The sequence below is a fragment of the Protopterus annectens genome, chromosome 5.part0 (genome assembly GCF_019279795.1).
Source record: "Protopterus annectens isolate FY-2018-M chromosome 5.part0, PAN1.0, whole genome shotgun sequence".
Taxonomy (NCBI): Eukaryota; Metazoa; Chordata; order Ceratodontiformes; family Protopteridae; genus Protopterus; species Protopterus annectens.
This window is the reverse complement of record NC_056735.1, coordinates 1,401,736,412-1,401,761,567: the sequence shown is the minus strand read 5'-3', so window position 1 is coordinate 1,401,761,567 and position 25,156 is coordinate 1,401,736,412. Positions and strand designations below refer to the sequence as shown.

Genomic DNA, 25,156 nt, shown 5'->3' with positions numbered 1-25,156 from the left:
CTCTATAGACAACTGTCTATAATCGACAAAACAATGTTTCATGCAGAGCCAGGGCATAGTAAAGTTACTACCGAAGTAGAAGATTGTTACTTTGTATGTGGTAGGAAAGCATATAAATGGTTACCCGAGAATTGGTCCGGCAGTTGTTTTTTGGGGTACCTGGTTCCAGCCATACGACACACAGCAGTTTTACCTCAAGGGAAAATTCGGAATGTTCGAGAAATCAAGAAGCCTGTCAATCCAGTGGGGCAAATCAATGCGCGCTGGAAAAACCATCATGCTGTGGGCTTAGGGAAACATGGACTGTCACATATGGACTTGAGTGATACTGTTATATCGTGGGCAGGTGTACTGCCAACATATGGAGCAAAAAAGTCAATCTGGGAACTGAGAAAATTGTCTAAGCTTCTCGAAATAATGAGCAATGTAACCTTTTCTGCCTTAGAACTGGTGACTGATGAACTGACTGCCATGAGAACAGTGGTGCTTCAAAATCGCATGGCTCTTGACTTCACCCTAGCGGCGAGAGGAGGTACATGCGCTTTAATCCAGGAGGAGTGCTGTTCGTATATTCCTGACCACAAACACAAGATAGGCAACCATCTTGAGGTAATTCAGCAGGTGTCAGCCATGACCAAACCAGGACCAAATCCATTGATGGACTTTTTCCAGAAATTGTTTGGGGGGTAGGGCAGTATCCTGATGAACATTCTGATTGCCATCTGTGTAGGAATAATCCTACTGGTGGTATGTGCGTACTGCTGCATCCCCTGCATAAAAAGACTGATTAAAGACTTTATAGACAGTTCAGTTTCAGAAACCTTATACCAAGGTGCTGAACTTGAAGAATTGCTGAAAAACTGAAAATGCTTTCATAAGTTTAAACTGAATGACTCTCTTAACTGCAAATCCTGAGTAGGAAGAGGTTAGGGGAAGAAAAAACTGTTTATGCTTATCTTGAAAATAGAATGAAAGTATTAAAAGGGGGGAAATGTTAGAAAAATATATAATAGTAATATGCATGCTTAGTGCTTAGTGCATTTGAGGTTTAAAATGGTTAATACATTTATTCTGTTCACACTGCATGAATCTGCACAGCTATTAGAAACTTAACAAGAGGCATTTCATTTCTGCTAATGTCATGAAAATAACAAGAGACATTTCATTTCTGCTAATGTCATGAAACCTAACAAAGAGATATTCATTTCTGCTTATGCCATGAGAAAGTATGCAGCTGCTAGAAGCTTTGATAAAGAAAACAATAGATGCTTGAAAGTTTAAACCATAATCAGCATTACTTGTACCAAAGCTAGAAATGTACCTTGAATCTAGGCAAAATGTAACACATGTATTAGAACTGCACAATTGAAGAATTGAAAAGTTAAGGTGGGCTAAAATAAGCCCAAGGCCAGGTTGTTTTTCTCAAAATGTTTTGCAAGCTAGCAAATAATCTAACCTAGTCAGCAATGTCTAGTAACATTTTCTGTAGAACAATACAGAAAGCTGTGTCTAACTACGTCAGCAATAGAATAGTAACATTTTCTGTGTGACATGAAGAGAACTGTATAAGAATAACATACTGATCACCAAAGAGCTAGACACACCTTGTGCCTACATGCTTTGTCTCCTTGCTGCAAGTAATAAAGGGTGCCTTGCTTGAACCTAACGTGAATTGGTTTTTGAAGTTTTTTCCTTTGACACTGAGATTTGCCTGAGAGACACTACAGAAAAAGTCAGGCACTTTCTTACTGACAATCTTGTTCCCATAGTAGCTATAAGTCTAGTTAGCAGAGCAGATAACATTTCTGTCATGTTTTCACTAGATACTACTCCAGTATTAGTAACTGCAGCTTCTCTCCTCTTGTAAGGTTTACATTGCTAACTGGTAGCACTGTCATAGTGGTCAGTTGCCACTGATCAGCAGGGTTTTTAACTTAAAACTATTCCAATTATTCATCTGGTTTTGTGTACCACTCCAGTTACTGTCTCGAAGATAGTAAGACCGGGCTTAATATGAAGATGGGTATAAAAGGTACTTTTTTTCCCTTTGTTCCCATAGTAGCTATAAGTCTAGTTAGCAGAGCAGATAACATTTTCTGTCATGTTTCCACTAGATACTAGTCAAGTATTAGTAACTGCAGCTTCTCTCCTCTTGTAAGGTTTACATTACTAACTGGTAACACTGTCATAGTGGTCAGTTGCCACTGATCAGCAGGGTTTTTAACTTAAAACTATTCCAATTATTCATCTGCTTTTGTGTACCACTCCAGTTACTGTCTCAAAGATAGTAAGACCGGGCTTAATATGAAGATGGGTAGAAAAGGTACTTTTTTTCCTTTGTTTCCCTTGCTAACATGTTGTTTATGATTGGATATTAATGAAAACACTTACAAGAAACAGATGTGGAATAATCAGTGTCAAAGAATATGAAAATAAATACAGTACTAGGAAGTATAAAAAATAACGAAACAGATATAGTGATGTGAACTTACTTCTGATCACTTAGACTTTTGACAGATTTAACAATTTAATGGTATGGCAGTATAAAAAATAACAAAACAGATATAGTGATGTGAATTTACTTCTGATCACTTAGACTTTTGACAGATTTAACAATTTAATGGTATGGCAGAGAAATGCATGTTGCAGTCACAGATGGGCAAAATAGTCCCATTCATGTCAAACATAAGTTTTGTGTGCTGCATAGTAGAAACCAAATGTGGACAGACAAAATGATTCAGTTGCAAGATATGAGAGTTAACTGGCTAAGGAAATACAACCATTCAAAGCAAGTGCAGAAGATGACTGGAAACCTATGAAGGAAAAAGGGGGTAATATGAGATAAGGACATATAATCCGTCCCTCAGACGAACCTTTAAAATGAGGTCTCCTCTATTGATAGCTTTGGTGGATGCAAAAGATTCCAAGGTGCCTGTCTGAAAGAATAGGGGAAGTTCATCAATGCCCTGATCAAATTTCCCCTAGTAGTATAAATACCACCTCAGGTTTCTCATGGAAAGAGCCTATTGGGACTAACCCAGTTAAAAGATAAATAAAATAAATGATGGAGATTAGAAGTATTCATTTTTTTTGCGGTCCCAAAATCTTCCCATAACCTTTAAGCTCAGCCCCACCGACTCATTTGTCCACTACTTCCTGGCATCCAAGGGCATTGGACATGGGAGGTGAGTGCTGGTGTCTGTGAAACAAAATATTTCCCCAGGTTTCACATTTCAAAATGATCTTGCTTCTTAGTAGCATGATCTGTTGTTTGCAGAACATCCTAATGATGCTAAAGTGTGTATGTAAAGTACTTAACTTACTAAGATGTATTTATTTACATTTTTATGCATGTTTGCCTAAGTAGAGGACTGATCCACCTAGATCATTTTCAGGCACAGCGTGGTGGAAATTCAGCCAAAGAAACAAACTTTAAGTAAGCAATAATGGCCAATAGGGTGCATTATTGATGAAATAATGCCTGTCCATAGTTGTGAGGCCCCATGCTACAGGCAGGTATGTAGGGAGGACTGGTGTGGTAGGTGGAGATGGTTACTTGAGAGGCCTCACCAACATGGCCCCAGATTGGACCACACAGTTGTTAGGGTCATCCCTGTGTTTGGAGGTTCCCTAAGTCCTAATTGATTAATTCCAAGTTAAGACTTTCCATGGCTTTGTATATGAGGCAGGTCAGACTTATGGATCTGCAATTGCCTGGGTCTGTGGAAGGTCCTCCCTTATGTTGGGGAATGAATTGTAGCTATTCTCCATTCGCTTGGTACAAAACCTGTATGGAGGGTGAGATTGAATGGTGTTGTTAGGGATATTATTTAAGATGCATCCAGGGATATTGTCAGGACCCTTCAATACACTATTTTTAGCTTTTGATAGCACTTTTAGGACTTGGTCTTGTGTGATAGCCGGAGATGAGCCAGTTTCAGGTATATCTTGAGGGACAGACGGAGGAGACAGAATGGTAAAATTAGAGCTAAATTTATTGGCCAGTAGGTTAACTATATAGCCTCAGTGAAGGAAACATTGTAAACAATCAGCTCAGTGGATTGCTGCATTGTGCTTCTGAGTTCTTCCTTCACTTGGTACAAAATGTGTATGAGGGCTGAGATTGAACAGTGCTATGTGTGTGATTTAATCATACTTCATGCAATTTAAGATGCATCCAAGGATATTGCAAGGACCCATTGATATAGTATTTTTAGCTTTTGATACCACTTTTAGGACTTAGTCTTGTGTGATACCTGGAGACCAGCCACTTTTAGGTATATCTTGAGGGACAGACAGAAGGGAGAGAGGGGTAAAGTCAGCACTAAATTTATCAGCTTTAAGTCCACTATATCTTCAGCCTCAGTAAAATTAGATCAGTACATTGTTGTGCTGTGCTTTTGAAATTACAGACATAACTAAAAAATGTTTTGTGATTGGCTTTGGCTTGGGTAGCCATTTTAGCCTCAAACTTGGCTTTGGTGAATTTTATTAAGCTCTTGAGTTGATTGTTTCTTTATTTCAGTGACAAGGGCTCTAACATTCTCGGAATTAATCTTCTTACTTTTAGTCAAAATTATTTTACTTTCATTATAAAGCTTGTTGATATTATGGGTCCACCATGTGTGTTTGGTTCTGGGGTTTGCTCTGCAGTTGTTCCTATAGGTTCATAGGTTGGTACTAGGCTATCAGCCCTAGGGCCTATACAAGCCTAGGCATAATAATTCCCTGGATATTTCTTCCCACAATATTTACTTCCCTGGGCCCCTGTCTAGCAGGGTGACTGACGTGATCCCCGGGGTGAATTTCCTATCTCCCATCCAATCGTCAAGGTTCCTTTTGAAGACGGCCAAGGAGGCGCTCTGTTTGACATGTATGGGCAGTCTGTTCCAGAGTATGGGGAGTCTCTGGGTCAGGAACCTATCCCTCTAGCATGTTTTGCTCATTGTGATGACAAGGTTTAGATCCCTGGAGCTTGTGGCTCTGAAGGATTGGGATTTCTTTAAGTGGAGCATGTTCAACAGCTCAGGGTTTGACATGGCCTTGTATGTTAAGCAGAGATCACCTCTGAGTAGACGAATTGCCACGGAGTACAGCTGGAGTTTTTTTAGACGGTCAGCACAGGGCATCTGCTTTAGGCGTGTGATTCTTTTAGTGAGGTATTTCTGTGGCCTTTCCAGCTGTTGCAGATGTCTTGTGAGGTACATACCAAATGGGGCGTTGTACTCTATAATGGGGCACAGATACACATGTGTAGCTGTTTACATGCTGGTATACTGTGGTGGTGTATTTATTTATTTTACATTTGTTCACAGGGATGGTCTGACTGGATACATGTCCATTTTCAGCGGAGACCCAGGGAGAAAAGCTCCAGAGGTAGATACAAAAGAAAACATACATACATACTACAACTTAAGAACATTAACAGACTCTATAATAAACAAGTATATTAAACAATCGACGTCTGCAGTCTATAATCTAGTAATACCTTTGATACAATTTCAGATGTTCAAAGTAGGACTTTTTTTACCAAAATGTGAGATTTTGCATTACAAATCGTACCTTCAACTACTGCAAAGGACTGCACTTCACATTTTTGCTAAAATAAATGTATAATTTGAGTTACTTATGGTATATTGTGTAATATTTGGGTATTTCAGATACAAAATAATACTAAAGAAATTGTTAAAGGAAAACTAGGAAGTATTTGTATTTTTTTTGTCTTTAAATCTGAGGACATTTGGCATTTTTCGTGTATTTTTTTCCCTCAAGACATAACTGCCTTGACAGTGACCGTCGTGCGTAAAGTGGGACAGGAGGCCAATCCTTCTGAGACTAGTAACAGACTATATGTAGAGAACACGTATACATATCAATGATATTTTGCTTGATTACAACCTTTTCAACGTCAGTGCTGCAATTTATGCTCGTATATAGAAATACGTATATATTTTCTGCTCTATTTACTTAATGTACAATTGAATTGCGCGCACACACTACGATTAATATGTCAGTGAAAAAAATACTTAATTTGTGTGAGAACGCTCTATTTTTTGTTGCCACATCCTTCGGTAAAGGTTTTGGGTATACTTGCTTTCGTTTTGCTGCAGCGACACCTGACAACAACGTCTCGGACCACTTCCTTCTCTCTCACAAATGGATTCATTATTGTAACGGTTTATCCTGTGCAGATGCGTCTGAGAAAACGGAGGACGTTAAGAGTTAAACAGAAGATAGCGCGCGCCCCTCCTCTTGTGCCTCAGCGCATCACTGCCTGTTTCAGGGCTCGCGCGGACCTTCTAGTAGTAGTAGTGAATAAAGTCAGACTCGGCACTGCGGGACCGTCGTAATCACGGTTGTGCTTGAAATGTTTTTATGTACGTAAAGAAAACGACCATACTTTGAGTTTGAAAACCATCCTGGAAGTAAAGATGCTCTAATGAGACGTCGTAAACAGATTAAATTAAGGTGTCAATGGTTTTCACAGAGACTTTGTGACGGACGTGATGGCTGTGCAGGCTGCGGTCATGAATCCTCACTTCATCCCCTTCTGTTTTCCTGGTTCAGTGGTGGAGTACGAAATTGGTAAACAATACGACAACGGTACTGTTTTTGGGGAGCTGGACAATGGCACTGGGGACGAATTCAGAGAAACGACCAGAGACCTGTTGAGTTTCATTGACTCTGCTTCGAGCAACATCAAACTAGCCCTGGACAAACCAGTAAAGTCAAAGCGCAAAGTGAACCACAGGAAATACCTGCAGAAGCAGATCAAGCGGTGCTCCGGCATCATCTCCTCAGGAAACGAGAGCCCTGATGCTAATAAAAGGCAACTCGGATCTCCTAGAAGTATCTCTCCGCTAAGTAACCAGAGTACCAGCACTCAGCAAAACAAACCTCCTCCAAAACGAGAAGGTGCACAGGCTAGTCTGCAGAGCAAAAGTTTGGATGCGCTTTTCGGTCCCACCAAGGAGCTCCGGGGAGACCAGGTTAAGGGAAAGAAAGTGCCACTGAGGAACCGTAACCTGCCACCTTCTTTCTTTACCGAACCTGCTAATACCTGCCAGCTTGGTCCAGTCTCCAATGCAACGATGCTCAGAGACCTGGAAGCTAGAGTTGAAAGTCCGGAAGCTGCTGATCTCCTCGAACTTTTGGGTGGTGGTCCTGACTACACTAACATTTTGCAAACTGAACTGCAGCCGGAATTGTTTGTGACTGGCGGCCAATCCCGCTCAATAGTACCGGTGCAGGATCTTACTTCAGAGAACCTAGGGTTGTACGATCCGCACCAGCTTTTGGGGGGCTTCCTATACCATGATTCATGGAACCAGGCATACAGCCCTAAAAAGAGCAGCAACAGCCCTTCTATCCCCGCCTGTGGACTGAGTCCCAGTAACAGCTCTCGTGCTATGCTGCCCACCTTGCAAACATCTTTATATCATGGACCTACTGACTTGGTGTCTGGACTGGAGGACACTTCTCTGACACCTGTGGCTCCCTTCTTCCCTGACTGTCCCCTTCCTCAGGTGTATGATTATGGCACGAGCTACAACAGAGCTGGATATTCAGTGATTTAAATTTAAGGAAGGTCACTTGTTGACAACTTTGGGCAATGTGTGTCCAATGCACCTCAAAGCCCAGGCTTAATTATAAATCGTGACCCCTTATAGTTTTTATTTACTTTTTTTGTGTTTTGTAATTGCTATCAGGTGATGTGCATTATTGCAGTAGCATTTTTAGGTTGGGATATTTAACTAAATGCTCCCCCAGTAAGCATTCATGAATACGGCAATTAGATAAAAAAAAGAGGATAGTGACAATGACATGAGACGGTTTTATTATTATTTCTTTTAATTTATTTTGCTTGCAGGGGGCCACAGCTGAATGATTTCCTTCTGAACAGCCTAATTCAATTAGTTCTGTCTTGCAAAACAGCTTGTAACCTGTTTTATTGTGACACTAGTAGGAACATTCAGCTGGTTTGTAAGTGCTGTGAAAAGCTAAATTAATTTGAATTATCAAAAGCAGTGTAAAGAAGTAATATAGTAAACCAGGTTGATGTCAACCTGTTTCTAAACATAAGTAAACAACTAGATTATTTTCCAGACCTAAGATGACACATCATCACAAATGAAGAAGAACATTTTTGCAGGCATTGTCCCATTTCAGACTGCTTAAAATATGGCTGATTGTTTTTTTTGAGGTTAACCACCAGAAATCCCTGCTCAGTCCTCAGCCTAAGTCTCTGAGCTAACAACTTGGGGTTTTGTCACATTATGTACTTTGGGTGAATGAGATCAATTCAGTCAGATATGTGCCTCTCCATTTGTGTCTGCAGCACATGTATTTTAAACCAGACATGCTATTAAATGTTATGTAGTTTAAACTCTGTTAAGTTAAAGCAAACAGCTTTAAAAATCCATTGCAGTCCTCTTGCTACATTTTTAACACAATTCATTGCAACATATAAAATCTTGCTGCAGGTAAACTTGCTAAGGTAGATTTTCATCTGATGAAGTTTGTACGAAAACGTACTATTACTTGTTATAGTGTTAATGTGTTTAGGCGTCTTCTATGTGTTAGAATTTTTAATTTTGGTTGTCGTGGTATATTAAGTTGTACATCCTTATTTCGGACTCGGACCCTTATTTGGATCTCATTAGCGAACCTTTGATTGTGTTCCTGGTTTTATTGTTCGCTTACATCTCCGTTTTTGGTTTAGATTTTCATGTGTGTTGCTTGACGAAATCTGTATCTTTTGCAGGTAACTTGATTGACATAAAAGGAAATTGTGAATTACATACATTTCTTTTTCTTTCATTTTTTTATAAGGAGTAAGGAGTCAAATTCATTGTATTTGCTTTTTTTTTTTACAGAAATTTTGGCTGTTTAACAAACCTAGCATGATTTATCAAGATGTGTGAACAAGTGATGTTTTACCAATTTTCAGCCACGGCTGTAGCAACTGTTTGATTTAGTATAATTGTTTCAGCTTTCTTTTTTACATTTCCAACACTAACTGCTTTTATCTGTTTTGTTTAAAATATCAGTGTATGATATCTCTTTGTTGTTGTTATGACAGTCAGTATATAGCAGGAAGGCTTTGACTATATGCTGGGATTGGGTCACTTTCCACAATGACCAGCATATATTTTCACTTCACGTTTTAATTTCTCATTTAAAATGCACTGATCCTGCAGTTCCTATTAAATGCAGCACAGAAGCGAGGCTACACTTTGCTGTCACTTTCGGTGGATATGCACTTCTGTTAGCTATATTTGTGTGTTTGTTTGCTTTTGTAGTCTTATGTGCATGTGTTTTACACAGCCGCATTTTTAGAAGATAAGCACAAGCTTTGCCTTCAAGTCTTGACTTATAGCAAACTTTTAGACTCTTACGTCCAACAGAATGTCACAAATCAGTTTGATGTGCATTGATACAAATTTGTGGCATTGCTTATTTTTGTCTGTCAGCTTACATGTTTGTTGGAGATGTATTTTGGGCAGTTGGTTTAGTAATGTCTGGCAAATCCTTGTGTCCGAGTGTCCCAACATTATCAATATGATCAAATATAACTATGGGGCCATATTTGTATGCATTTTTAGCACCTGGCTTTATGGAAGTCAGAAATTCTCTTTCTGTTTTGCAGCTTAAAGTGCTCATTTGAAGATCGGTAGCATTGGGACACTAGAACATATTCATTCTGTGTACCATGATAGCTGTATAGATGGTACTGTGAATTTCAGTTTGTGGGCAGAATTCTTGCCATTTTTATTTTATTCCTCAAACTGCACACTGCATTTGAACATATGAATGTCATGTAATGTGAAAATACCTGTTGGTATCTGCTTTTGACCTGATGTTTGCTTCCTGCTTTATCTTCTCAGCTGACTTAAGTATGTCATGTGTCCTGAATTTGGATATGCAGGGTTATAGAGTCTATACTTTTCACAACTCTGTAGCAACCAGTATAATTTTCATGCATATAATGTTTACAGGGAGCCTTTTTTGAAAAATATTTTTAGCATCTAGCAAGACAAGTTGTCTACTGCAGTTTATATATGGTAGATAAGAGAAGATTTTTCTTAGCTTTCATTAATGGTGGACCTGTTTTTTTGTGGGGAGTCACATGAGGGTGCAGTACTACCTGTTACCACAATACGGCACCGTAGCAGTAAAGTCTTTGTTACAATTGAGTGGCTTCAAGTTATACTACTGCCAGTATTTGACTACTGAGGCCTTAAGTTGGCAAGCAAACTCTTGAACAAGTCTAATGGCTAAAAAACAGCACCACATACTGGTACAAAGCAGGGTGTTGTCCTTTTATAGATCTCTCAGCCTCCTGCTTTAGAAGCTCAGGGCAAGGCTTAACAGTCAGTGAGGTTAAAGTCACCATTAAACTAATTTTAAGGAATCATATGAGTAGTTTGTGACTGAATTAATTTTGCAGTAAGGAAGGACCTTTTACCACAACACGGATTCATGTTACTAATAGCTTTTATTCAGTGCAGTAAGTGTAATGAGGAAAAAGGAGGACTGTCAAGTGTTGTTGTCTGTTCTTTAACTTAATTGGAGAATTGAAAGCTCTTCATCTTGAGAGGCTGAGCTACAGTTAAACCTTTCTTGTACAGGCATTCTAATTTCAGTTAATTCTTTTGAGTACCACTTCTAAACCATGTGTCACTTCAGGGGTGCCATTGCAGTATTGGTATTAAATAAGCACAGGTCAAGGAATAGTGCACATTTCCATTGAAACTTATTTTGTTTGTTTGCGCTTTTTTTGTAATGTTAAGAATCTGGAAAGGTGTTTATTATTACAGCTGGATAAGATGTATGCATTTCATTAATAGTGGTAGTGGTTGGGGTTTTGTAGCAGCAGTTGTCGAAATGAAAATTATGTATTTTTTAATACAGTAAGGCTGACATTTGGAGAGTGAGGACAAAACTTGAATTTCTGTTTTTACTCTTGAAATAAATGCAGTTTGTAGGGATTCTGAGACACAGTGTAAGCAGTCTACAGAATCCAGTATTTTATCTAGGGAAGTAAAAATATTAGGAAATAACTTAATATCAGTTTTAGCTAAAAGGCAGAAGAATCTGTTTAGAACAATTTGAATGTAACAGGTTGTTTACAGTATTTTCATGTTTTTTTACTTACTTTGTAAGAGTATACAGGTTTCTTCAGGTTTCCCAACAACATTACCTGAATGTCTATAACTGGAGCTACAGGCTTTTTAGTAGAGGGGTGGTAAAATCTTCCTTTGGGTATGCAGAGATGCTTTTAATTATTGGAAGACCTAGTGATTGTACAGAAAGTACAAAATATGCTACTAAGTAACTTTAAAAATTGTAAACCTCATTTTCTTCATCAGACTATATTGTGTATTTTGTAGTGTTGTGATTACATGTCTGTGCAGCTATTGGGCTTTCCAGTTCACAGATTTTGTGTTTTACTGTATGCACTTGAGTTGTTCATATGGAAATCCCATGCACAACTTTATGTCATTTTGGTGGTTCTGCTGTGAAACGCTGACTTCCCGAAAGTCGACATGCCGAAAGGACGAAACAATGTTCGAAATTCAAAGCGGTGAAACAGTCATTTTTGTTTGATTTTTGCAGTTAGGGTAGGGTGGGGTGGGGCCAGGTGGGGGGGTTGGGTTGGGTGAATGGGGTGCAATTGCACCCCCTGAACTTTATATATACTGACTCAAAGAAGGGAGCAATCTCCTCCCAAAATAAGTGAATCATTACTGACACACACTTAGAAACTGTCCTGACAATAATTTCTTACGGGAAACAGTTCATTGTTATGCTGCTCATCTTTGTTTTCTTAGTTCTACCCATGCTCAAATAATTTCTTCTCGAGCATGTGTTGGGGAGCTCATTTTGGTACCTATTCCTTGCTTAAGTGAATTGTCATGATGCCTTGCTGCTTCATCTTCACACTTAGCCTATAGCATTCTGTCTACATATATCACAGTTATTTCAGCTAGCAGTGTCTGGTTTTCTGCATTAGGAGATGGACCTCAGCCACTTCTAATTTTTGATCATTTAGAGTTTGTAAACCACAGGAGCCCAAAAGTCAGACAATGCAGCAACAAGTCTAAGCATGTATTCTTACATTAGAGTGAAAAGAAAAGTATCTGGTGGGCAGCAGTTATCACTTGTAGTGCACTGAGGTCTGCTGCATACCTCTCAACTGCCCCTCTGGTGGGCAGCAGTTATCACTTGTAGTGCACTGAGATCTGCTGCATACCTCTCAACTGCCCCTCTGGTGGGCAGCAGTTATCACTTGTAGTGCACTGAGATCTGCTGCATACCTCTCAACTGCCCCTCTGGTGGGCAGCAGTTATCACTTGTAGTGCACTGAGATCTGCTGCATACCTCTCAACTGCCCCTCTGGTGGGCAGCAGTTATCACTTATAGTGCACTCAGATCTGCTGCATACCTCTCAACTGCCCCTAATTTTGTTGAACATCTCGCATTTTTTGTGCCATGTGTGCTGGTAAATCATTGAGGACTACAGTCAGACATCAGTGTCAGACATTAGAGCTTCATACTTCTTATTGTTCAGAAAATGCGTGTTGATGTAAGCATGGTTAACTATTAACTTTTTAAGTGAAACAGAGAAATATTTAAAAATTGTCTCTGATTTTGGTGCTTTGTTTCTCCATTATGTTTGACTTCATTCAGAATTCTTGAGCAAAGGAGTTCAGAGGTATGCTGTGCTGTTAAATGTGAATACCGGAATTAATTTCATATGCTTTATTGCAAGACATCTACTCAGAAAACACAGAACATATTTTTATTTCAAATAAAATTTAAAAACATACACACACATACTCACAAATATACACATGCATATGTAAAACATACTCTTGCAAGACATACATGCACATATCATCATCTTCTTTCAGCTGTTCCCATTAGGGGTTGCCACAGCAGATCATCTGTTTCCATTTCTTCCTGTCTTCTGCAGCTTGCTGTGCCACACCAACCATCTGCATGTCCTCTCTCACCACATCCATAAACCTTATCTTAGGCCTTCCTCTTTTCCTGTTACCTGGTAGCTTCATCCTTAGTATCTTTTTCCCAATATACTCAGCATCCCTCCTCAGCACATGTCCAAACCAACATACTCTTACCTCTCTGGCTTTGTCTCCAAACCTTCCAAAATGGGCTGACCCTTTAATATACTTATTCCTAATCCTGTCCACCCTCGTCACACCCAGTGCAAATCTTAACATCTTTAACTCTGCCACATCCAGCTCAAACTCCTGCCTTTTTGTCAATGCCACCAACCCATATAACATAGCTGGTCTCACTACCCTCTTGTACACCTTCCCTTTCACTCTTACTGGTACTTGTCTGTCACAAATCACTCCTGACACTCTTCTCCACCCACTCCATCCTGCCTGTACTCTCTTCTTCACCTCTCCTCCACACTCGCCATTACTCTGAACTGTTGATCCCAAGTATTTAAACTCATCCACCTTCGCCACCTCTACTCCTTGCATCCTCACCATTCCTCACCATTCCTCTATCCTCCCTGTCATTCACACACATATATTCTGTCTTAGTCCTGCTGACCTTCATTCCTCTTCTCTCTAGAGCATATCTCCATCTCTCCAGGGTCGTCTCCACCTGTTCCCTACTCTCACTACAGATCACAATGTCATCTGCAAACGTCATAGTCCACAGGGACTCCTGTTTGATCTTGTCTGTCAACCTGTCCATCACCATTGCAAATAAGAAAGGGCTAAGAGCTGATCCTTGATGTAATCCCACCTCCACCTTAAACGCATCTGTCACTCCCACCGCAGACCTCACCGCTGTCACACTTCCCTCGTGCATATCCTGTGCCAGTCTTACATACTTCTCTGACACTCCCGACTTCCTCATACAATACCACAACTCCTCTCTAGGCACCATGTCATGTGCTTTCTCTAAGTCTACAAAAACACAATGCAACTTCTTCTGAGCTTCTCTGTATTCTCCATCAACACTCTCAGAGCAAACATCGCACCTGTAGTGCTCTTTCCCAGCATGAAACCATACTGCTGATCACTAATCATCACGTCCATTCTTAACCTAGCTTCCACTACTCTTTCCCATAACTTCATGCTGTGACTGATCAATTTAATCCCTCTGTAGTTACTACAGCTGTGCACATCACCCTTATTCTTAAACATCGGTACCAAAACACTTCTTCTCCATTCAATATCCATCATCATCAAAATCCATAATTATGTAGATTTATACATATATGTATGGAAATATCTATATCTAAATCTATATCTTTATTTATCTATATACTTATAAAGATAGATAAGGATATGCCTATCAATAACATACTGTTTTGAGTGGAGGACGCAGATTTCACATGATAGTACATGTTCTTTTAAGGTCTCTTTCAAAAGATAACAATTTTGTGTAGGTAAATTCACATGGGTGTAACTGTACTTCACATGGTGGACAGCTTATTCTAATTGTTAATAATCCATGTAGTGGAACAGTATGCATCCTGACTTATCTGCAGGTGATTTGTCATTTTCCTAAGACAGACCTATGATTATTTCATATCATTCCATTAGATAAATTGAGATATAGGTTCATAGGTTCATAGGTTCATACTAGGCTATCTGCCCTAGGGCATTTATAAGCCTAGCCAGAATGTGTTTGGCTTTCGCCACCCATTTTAAATTTATTTTGCTATGCCCTTTTTCGAGGTTAGTATACTGTGCCTCTATCTAACAGTGACACAGAAGTGATACCCGGGGTAAACCTGCGATCTCCCATCCACTCATCAAGATTCCTCTTGAAGAGAGTCAATGAGGGACTCTGCCTAACCTGGACTGGGATTTTATTCCAGAGTGAAGGGAGCCTCTGGGTTATGAATCTGTCCCTCCAGCATGTCCTATTTATTTCAGTGCTGAGGTTCAAGTCTCGAGCGTAGCTCGATGGGATTTGGATTTTCTGAGGTGCAGCATGTCCATTAATTGCGGGTTGGACATGGCTTTATCGTCAGGCACAGATCGCCTCTGAACAGGCGGTATGCCACTGAGTAGAGCTGGAGTTTCTTTAACCGGGCAGCATATGGCATCTGTTTGAGCCCTTTGATCCTCTTGGTGAGGTACTTTTGGGGTCTTTCCAGTTGCTGCAGGTGTCTGGTAAGGTACATCCCAAAAGGAGCATTGTACTCAATTATGGGCCTGATGAGGGATGAGTAAAGAGGCACGATGACCTCCCTAATCTAGATGTGAATCCCTTCATGATTAGGTGGGCTATATAAAATGTTTTTCTAACCACTTTGGCCACGTGGTTGTCAAATGAGAGATTGCTATCAACTTGGGTCCCCAGGTCCCTAATTACTTCTTCTGTACTTAATGGATTTCCACCTATGTGGTAATTTGTGGGCACTTTGTTTTGCCAAAGGGATGACTATACACTTTTGGCATTTAGCTTGAGGCCATGGCACTGGCACCAGTTGTCTATTTCTATGAGGCCCTTTTGGAGGATGCTTGTGTCGGCTGGAGAGTCGATTATTGCACCCAGTTTGCAGTCATCTGCGAACTTGGTCAGCCACAGTCCTTCCGTGTTGGCCTGTACCTCCGAGAAATATATACCGAACAAGAGAGGTCCCAGGACTGAGCCTTGTGGGACACCACTTGTAACTGGTTTGGAGTCTGACATGGCTCCAGCAATTCTAACCATGTGGGTTCTGTCCTTGAGCCAGTTTGCAATCCATCTAGTGACATAGGGGTTTATATTTAAGCTGGTGAGCTTATCTATAATGCCCGAGTGGGGTATTGTATCGAAGGCTTTGCGAGGTCCAGGTAGGCTGTGTGGACCACCTTCCCTCGTCAATGGCCTTGGTGACTGTTTCAAAGAAATCAACCAGGTTTAAGAGGCAGGATCTGCCCTTAACAAAGCCGAACTGGGTAGGATCCAGTGTTTGTAGGTCCCCAATATCTTTATTTATGAGGTCCATGATGATCCTTTCCATAGCTTTGCAGACCAAGCTAGTCAGGCTTATGGGCGATAGTTTCCAGGATCCGTCGAGGCACCACCTTTATGGAGAGGGACCACTGTTGCTGTCGCCACTCTTTGGGCACATATCCTGTAGTAAGGCTGAGATTGAACAGTAGTTTTATGTTTGGATTTAGCTCTTCTTTGAGTTCATGTAGGACGCAGCCTGGACACCATCTGGTCCCATTGATGCTGTGTTTTTGCTTTGGAGAGGGCGGCTCTTACCTGAGCATCTGAGATGTCAGGGGCAGCACTCTGCTGGGATAGATATTTGCCCTTTTGGTGGGGAGGGGGGGGGAGAAGTTTGCGCTGAACCTGTCAGCTAGGATGTTGGCAATGTCTGTGGGTTCGGTGTATTTTTTGTCATTTTGGACTAATTCTGAGCATATCTGGGAATTACCACCCAGGTTCCTAACATAACTAAAGAAAGCCTTGTGATTATCCTTAGTATCCTGTGCAATTTTTCTCTCGAAGCTGGCCTTAGACAATTTTATGTGTGCCCGTAGTTTTTTGCTAATACTGATCAGTGATGCCTTCCCTTTTTGGGATTTTGCTTTTTCATTTAGTAGCTTCCTCCTTCTATTGTATAGTTTGTTTATGGCTGGGGTCCACCAGACAGGACGTCTGCCTTTGGAGGATTGGGTCTTGGTTTTATTTGGGATCGCATGATCCATGCATTCCTGAAGGTGTTCATAGAATGCGTTTATAAAGGATTCTGCGGTCTGGGCTGTATTTTCCACAGGCCCGGGGGCTTTGAAGGATTCCACCTCAATTTTGAGGAGTGTAAAATTTGCTTTAGAGAAGTTTTTCACTGTGGTTTTCTGGGCAGGGTGGGGTCGGGATGTGAATATCCAGTGAGATTAGTTTATGGTCTGATCTTACCAGTGAGGGACACACTTCTGGTCTGGAGCATAGAGTCCCCATGTTGGTGATGATCAGGTCCAGTATGTTTTCCCCTCTTGTGGGAGTGGTAACAAGTTGTTCCATAGCATTTGAGTTTATAAATTCTAGGAACCTTTGGGCTAGGGTGTTGGAGCTAGAGTAATGCTCCCAGTCTATGTTTGGGTAGTTGAAGTCGCCCAATATAATGGTGTTTGGAGAGACCTTCATATTTTCCAGTGTTCTCAGGAAGGCCGAGTGGGGTTCCTGGGTTTGGGAGGGTGGTCTGTAGCAGGCTATAAACTGGAAGGCAGTTTTACCCACTGTTAGTTGCACATGGATAGTCTCTGATGCTTCGTGCTTTGCCACCAACCTGGAGGTGTGGGTATCTTTGATGAATATCGATACTCCCCTCCTTTTGTGGTTCGGCGCAAGTTTTGGGGGCGAAAAGCATGGTATGAGGTAAAACCTGGTAGTGCTGGGGTGCTCTCGGGAGCCCTGAACCAGGTTTCTGTTACTGCACAGATATCGATGTTCTCCATGCTAAGGAGAGTTTCGAGTCGTGCATCTTGAGGTTTAGACTTCTGGCGTTGAGTAGCATTACTCTTAGTTTCTTATCCCTTGTGATACCTATGGAGGTGGGTTTGTCTTTTGAGCCTTGCCTAAAAAGGCACTATGGGGTAGCAAGAGCCTTTGCCAATATCCAAAGCCCAGGGTGACAGGTGCAAGCCGGCCCTAGCGAAGCATCGTGGCTTGTCGAGCATATCATCCCAAGCTGACAGGCATTGGATCCCCTTTGAATGACACCAGTACTTAAGCCAATTGTTGAAATTGATCATCTTGTCTTCATATTGTGGCATCATTCTTGGTGAGGGTAAGATGCTACTCAAGGTCAGGGTCATACCGGCCTGGGCTACATGCTCAGAGAGCTCCTTTATGTCTCTTTTCATGTAGTCCAGGGAGGTACGTCTCAGGTCATTCACACCAGCATGGACAATGACTGAGTCATATTTGTACTTGCCTTGGAGTGACCTGAGTGCTTGTGTTATGTGGCGGATCCTAGCAGCCGACAGGCTGCTCACCGTGACCCTCTCCTTGTTCAGCCTGGTGAGCGGGACGTCAGTGTGCCTGACGATAGAGTCACCTATTACAAGTGTATCAGGTGTGTTGTTTAGTCTTAAGGGCTGTGACTGTTTGGCACACTGGCTTTGTGAGATATGTGTTGCACGTGTTTTGTTTTGGGGTAGCGGCTGCTTGGGTGTCTGCTTTGGAGGTCTCTGCTGCTTGCAGATCTTTATTTAGAGCCTCCGAGTATGTTTTTGTGTGATTATGTGTTTGGTTTGCTGTCGTGGTAGGTCTATGTGAGACTGGAATTGTAGTGAGTATGGTTTCCTTCTCCTCCTGACTGGTTATGCCAGTACTGAGTTGAGAGAGCTTAGCCTCCAGTTTGGCTATATGGTTGCATCTCTCACATGTGTTGGAATTTGTTGGGAGGAGGAGAGGGTTGTCTGTGTACATGAGGCAGTTGTAACATTGCCTCAAGATTCCCAGATTCACCAGCTGGACCGAGAGGAGATTGACAACTGACCTTTGGACATGCTAAAATAATATTGGGAATTCCTTAATAATTGAAAACCAGGGCCAGTGGGGAGTGAGGGTGTAGTGCTTTTAATTTTTAGTGCTGACTTATATAATTGCTTTAGTGAGCAAGTGCCAGGTAACTTAAGTGCAATGTGTTACAGGTAACTTAAATGCAAAACGACAAACAGTAACTTTCTTTCAAGTGAAACAAGGAAATAAGTACAGTAAGCAATGCAGATATCACTAGTGAGCCACAGAAGCTGAGAAGCCGTGTATTAGGTGGAATTAGCGTTCCAGGAAATAACAAGCAAACAAACAACAAGTATATAAACAAAGCTATATTCAGCAGGCCTGGATATAGTCTATGCTACAGCAAACAAGGTGTACCAATTTCAGTAAGATACAGTTCAAATATTCAGGCACTATAAACCTTTAACCAGAAATTCCCAGCTCAGAAGGGCAGAGTCCAGCCTCTTCTCCCACAAGAGTGCAGACCACGAACCCTCTTAATGTAAAATAACTGGCCTGAAAGCCTAAGTGCTTAAACCAGAACTAATACACTTTAAGAATAACAGACACTGGGCTCTCAATCAGCAGTTCCCAACTTAGAAGGATGAAAGCTACCTGTCCTGCCACCACAGTGCATGCCACAAACCTTCCTAATGTAAAACAACTGGTCTGGAGCCCAAGTGCTTAATCCAAAAGACTTAGAATGACAGCTAAACTTTAATCAAGTTACTACCAAGCAGTAATAAATACAATTGAATACTTTAGAGAATGCCTGGATTAGTGCTCAAGTTACACAAACAAAGCTAGATCCAGCAGGCCCGAATCCAGTCTATGCCACAGCAAACAAGGCGCACCAACTTCAGTAAGAAGCAGTTCAGATATGCATGCACTATAAGCCTTCAATCAGAAATTCCCAGCTCAGAAGGGCAGAGTCCAGCCTCTCCTCCCACAAGAGTGCAGACCACGAACCCTCTTAATGTAAAATAACTGGCCTGAAAGCCTAAGTGCTTAAACCAGAATTAATACACTTTTAGAATAACAGACACTGAGCCCTCAATCAGCAGTTCCCAACCTAGAAGGATGTAAGCTACCTGTTCTGCCACTACAGTGCAGACCACAAACCCTCTCAGTGCAAAACAACTGATCCGAAGCCCAAGTGTTTAAACCAGAAGGCTTAGAATGAGTTACACCAAGCAGTAATAAATACAATTGAGTACTTTTAAGATGATGCAAAAGTTAAAAAAAGTAGGTAGAAACACAAGTACAGTAAAAGCAGATTCAATTTTTTTTTTTTTTTTTTTTTTCTGAACAAGTGCTGAGATCAAAGAAACAGATTTGAGTGCTGAAACTAGAAAACTGGCTAGTTATAGAGAAAAAAACTAAGCTAGAAGGCCTCCCTCCAACACAGAAGGGCCTGGGGGCTCACAAGCCTACAAATAGTCTATACCACTAAACAGGAAAGGCAGGAAACAAGCTTAAATTTTTTTTTTTTTTTTTTTTTTTTCTGTTTCCCAGATGCTCTCTTTGTACACAGTAGGAGTGCCTGAAATCAGAATATGATCTCACTGCACTCAGTTGAGTGAGCAAATGAGATGGGCCCAGAAGGAGTATCCAAACACAAATTTACAAGAGGGGCGGGCAGCTGCAAGGCCACTAAGATTAACACCAAAACAAAAACAGGGAGGGTGGGTGGGACAAACTGCAGAGCAGAGTGAAAACTTCAGTTCAGCCAAATATTCCCTCTCACACAGCTGAAATCAACCCAAATACTGTAATTTTTTTTGAAAAAAAAAGCAGATAAAGGTACTTAAATTCTCTTATACGTCCAGTGGAATATAGCAAGTTGTTAGCCGGCCAAAGCTGAGGTTTTTAAGCAGAAAATATTTCACACTGTACCACTTAAATAGGCAAGGACAGGAAATCAAAGAATGTGACTACCCCCACACCTGTAATTACTAGCAAATAATAAAATTCAGCAAACACTGACTAACTACCAGTTCAGTTAATATTTCTTCCAAACTGCAGAGCAGAGTGAAAACTTCAGTTCAGCCAAATATTCCCTCTCACACAGCTGAAATCAACCCAAATACTGTAATTTTTTTTTGAAAAAAAAAGCAGATAAAGGTACTTAAATTCTCTTATACGTCCAGTGGAATATAGCAAGTTGTTAGCCGGCCAAAGCTGAGGTTTTAAGGAAGAAAAAATTCCACACGGTACCACTAAAATAGGCAAGGACAGGAAATCAAAGAATGTGACTACCCCCACACCTGTAATTACTAGCAAATAACAAAATTCAGCAAACACTGACTAACTACCAGTTCAGTTAATATTTCTTCCAAACTGCAGAGCAGAGTGAAAACTTCAGTTCAGCCAAATATTCCCTCTCACACAGCTGAAATCAACCCAAATACTGTAATTTTTTTTGAAAAAATAGCAGATAAAGGTACTTAAATTCTCTTATACGTCCAGTGGAATATAGCAAGTTGTTAGCCGGCCAAAGCTGAGGTTTTTAAGCAGAAAATATTTCACACTGTACCACTTAAATAGGCAAGGACAGGAAATCAAAGAATGTGACTACCCCCACACCTGTAATTACTAGCAAATAATAAAATTCAGCAAACACTGACTAACTACCAGTTCAGTTAATATTTCTTCCAAACTGCAGAGCAGAGTGAAAACTTCAGTTCAGCCAAATATTCCCTCTCACACAGCTGAAATCAACCCAAATACTGTAATTCTTTGTGAAAAAAAAAGCAGATAAAGGTACTTAAATTCTCTTATACGTCCAGTGGAATATAGCAAGTTGTTAGCCGGCCAAAGCTGAGGTTTTTAAGCAGAAAATATTTCACACTGTACCACTTAAATAGGCAAGGACAGGAAATCAAAGAATGTGACTACCCCCACACCTGTAATTACTAGCAAATAATAAAATTCAGCAAACACTGACTAACTACCAGTTCAGTTAATATTTCTTCCAAACTGCAGAGCAGAGTGAAAACTTCAGTTCAGCCAAATATTCCCTCTCACACAGCTGAAATCAACCCAAATACTGTAATTTTTTTTGAAAAAAAAAAGCAGATAAAGGTACTTAAATTCTCTTATAGGTCCAGTGGAATATAGCAAGTTGTTAGCGGCCAAAGCTGAGGTTTTAAGCAGAAAATATTTCACACTGTACCACTTAAATAGGCAAGGACAGGAAATCAAAGAATGTGACTACCCCCACACCTGTAATTACTAGCAAATAATAAAATTCAGCAAACACTGACTAACTACCAGTTCAGTTAATATTTCTTCCAAACTGCAGAGCAGAGTGAAAACTTCAGTTCAGCCAAATATTCCCTCTCACACAGCTGAAATCAACCCAAATACTGTAATTTTTTTTGTAAAAATAGCAGATAAAGGTACTTAAATTCTCTTATACGTCCAGTGGAATATAGCAAGTTGTTAGCCGGCCAAAGCTGAGGTTTTTAAGCAGAAAATATTTCACACTGTACCACTTAAATAGGCAAGGACAGGAAATCAAAGAATGTGACTACCCCCACACCTGTAATTACTAGCAAATAATAAAATTCAGCAAACACTGACTAACTACCAGTTCAGTTAATATTTCTTCCAAACTGCAGAGCAGAGTGAAAACTTCAGTTCAGCCAAATATTCCCTCTCACACAGCTGAAATCAACCCAAATACTGTAATTTTTTGAAAAAAAGCAGATAAAGGTACTTAAATTCTCTTATACGTCCAGTGGAATATAGCAAGTTGTTAGCCGCCAAAGCTGAGGTTTTAAGCAGAAAATATTTCACACTGTACCACTTAAATAGGCAAGGACAGGAAATCAAAGAATGTGACTACCCCCACACCTGTAATTACTAGCAAATAATAAAATTCAGCAAACACTGACTAACTACCAGTTCAGTTAATATTTCTTCCAAACTGCAGAGCAGAGTGAAAACTTCAGTTCAGCCAAATATTCCCTCTCACACAGCTGAAATCAACCCAAATACTGTAATTTTTTTTGAAAAAAAGCAGATAAAGGTACTTAAATTCTCTTATACGTCCAGTGGAATATAGCAAGTTGTTAGCCGGCCAAAGCTGAGGTTTTTAAGCAGAAAATATTTCACACTGTACCACTTAAATAGGCAAGGACAGGAAATCAAAGAATGTGACTACCCCCACACCTGTAATTACTAGCAAATAATAAAATTCAGCAAACACTGACTAACTACCAGTTCAGTTAATATTTCTTCCAAACTGCAGAGCAGAGTGAAAACTTCAGTTCAGCCAAATATTCCCTCTCACACAGCTGAAATCAACCCAAATACTGTAATTTTTTTTGAAAAAAAAGCAGATAAAGGTACTTAAATTCTCTTATACGTCCAGTGGAATATAGCAAGTTGTTAGCCGGCCAAAGCTGAGGTTTTTAAGCAGAAAATATTTCACACTGTACCACTTAAATAGGCAAGGACAGGAAATCAAAGAATGTGACTACCCCCACACCTGTAATTACTAGCAAATAATAAAATTCAGCAAACACTGACTAACTACCAGTTCAGTTAATATTTCTTCCAAACTGCAGAGCAGAGTGAAAACTTCAGTTCAGCCAAATATTCCCTCTCACACAGCTGAAATCAACCCAAATACTGTAATTTTTTTTGAAAAAAAAAGCAGATAAAGGTACTTAAATTCTCTTATACGTCCAGTGGAATATAGCAAGTTGTTAGCCGGCCAAAGCTGAGGTTTTTAAGCAGAAAATATTTCACACTGTACCACTTAAATAGGCAAGGACAGGAAATCAAAGAATGTGACTACCCCCACACCTGTAATTACTAGCAAATAATAAAATTCAGCAAACACTGACTAACTACCAGTTCAGTTAATATTTCTTCCAAACTGCAGAGCAGAGTGAAAACTTCAGTTCAGCCAAATATTCCCTCTCACACAGCTGAAATCAACCCAAATACTGTAATTTTTTTTGAAAAAATAGCAGATAAAGGTACTTAAATTCTCTTATACGTCCAGTGGAATATAGCAAGTTGTTAGCCGGCCAAAGCTGAGGTTTTAAGCAGAAAATATTTCACACTGTACCACTTAAATAGGCAAGGACAGGAAATCAAAGAATGTGACTACCCCCACACCTGTAATTACTAGCAAATAATAAAATTCAGCAAACACTGACTAACTACCAGTTCAGTTAATATTTCTTCCAAACTGCAGAGCAGAGTGAAAACTTCAGTTCAGCCAAATATTCCCTCTCACACAGCTGAAATCAACCCAAATACTGTAACGTTTTTTGAAAAAAAAAGCAGATAAAGGTACTTAAATTCTCTTATACGTCCAGTGGAATATAGCAAGTTGTTAGCCGGCCAAAGCTGAGGCTTTAAGCAGAAAATATTTCACACTGTACCACTTAAATAGGCAAGGACAGGAAATCAAAGAATGTGACTACCCCCACACCTGTAATTACTAGCAAATAATAAAATTCAGCAAACACTGACTAACTACCAGTTCAGTTAATATTTCTTCCAAACTGCAGAGCAGAGTGAAAACTTCAGTTCAGCCAAATATTCCCTCTCACACAGCTGAAATCAACCCAAATACTGTAATTTTTTTTGGAAAAAAAAGCAGATAAAGGTACTTAAATTCTCTTATACGTCCAGTGGAATATAGCAAGTTGTTAGCCGGCCAAAGCTGAGGTTTTTAAGCAGAAAATATTTCACACTGTACCACTTAAATAGGCAAGGACAGGAAATCAAAGAATGTGACTACCCCCACACCTGTAATTACTAGCAAATAATAAAATTCAGCAAACACTGACTAACTACCAGTTCAGTTAATATTTCTTCCAAACTGCAAAGCAGAGTGAAAACTTCAGTTCAGCCAAATATTCCCTCTCACACAGCTGAAATCAACCCAAATACTGTAATTTTTTTGAAAAAAAAAGCAGATAAAGGTACTTAAATTCTCTTATACGTCCAGTGGAATATAGCAAGTTGTTAGCCGGCCAAAGCTGAGGTTTTTAAGCAGAAAATATTTCACACTGTACCACTTAAATAGGCAAGGACAGGAAATCAAAGAATGTGACTACCCCCACACCTGTAATTACTAGCAAATAATAAAATTCAGCAAACACTGACTAACTACCAGTTCAGTTAATATTTCTTCCAAACTGCAAAGCAGAGTGAAAACTTCAGTTCAGCCAAATATTCCCTCTCACACAGCTGAAATCAACCCAAATACTGTAACTTTTTTTGAAAAAAAAAGCAGATAAAGGTACTTAAATTCTCTTATACGTCCAGTGGAATATAGCAAGTTGTTAGCCGGCCAAAGCTGAGGTTTTTAAGCAGAAAATATTTCACACTGTACCACTTAAATAGGCAAGGACAGGAAATCAAAGAATGTGACTACCCCCACACCTGTAATTACTAGCAAATAATAAAATTCAGCAAACACTGACTAACTACCAGTTCATATCAGTGTATGAAATGTGACAAATGAACGAGCAAAGAATTTGATATAGTCATCTGATAATATGTTGTGAAAATTAGTTTAGTATGCTTTAGTAGTGAAAAAAAAATACATTTTTATGCAGTTATTTTGTTTAATTATCGTATAAAGTAGTTTGGGAAATACAGTAGTATTAGTGCGGTGGTGGTGCTGCGG

General features: G+C 40.0%; 1 protein-coding gene across 1 annotated transcript; it reads left to right on the top strand.

Annotated features, from left to right (window-relative positions):
• The first annotated feature begins 6,059 nt into the window (after positions 1-6,059).
• FAM181B (family with sequence similarity 181 member B) lies at positions 6,060-8,801 on the top strand. The gene has a single exon (XM_044071207.1). It carries the CDS (start codon positions 6,507-6,509, stop codon positions 7,575-7,577), a length of 1,071 nt encoding a protein of 356 aa, XP_043927142.1. The 5' UTR covers positions 6,060-6,506; the 3' UTR covers positions 7,578-8,801.
• The last annotated feature ends 16,355 nt before the right edge of the window (positions 8,802-25,156 follow it).

Bases quoted from the DNA above. Each gene is read 5' to 3' on its own strand.
- FAM181B (XM_044071207.1), top strand. From the start codon at position 6,507: ATGGCTGTGCAGGCTGCGGTCATGAATCCTCACTTCATCCCCTTCTGT.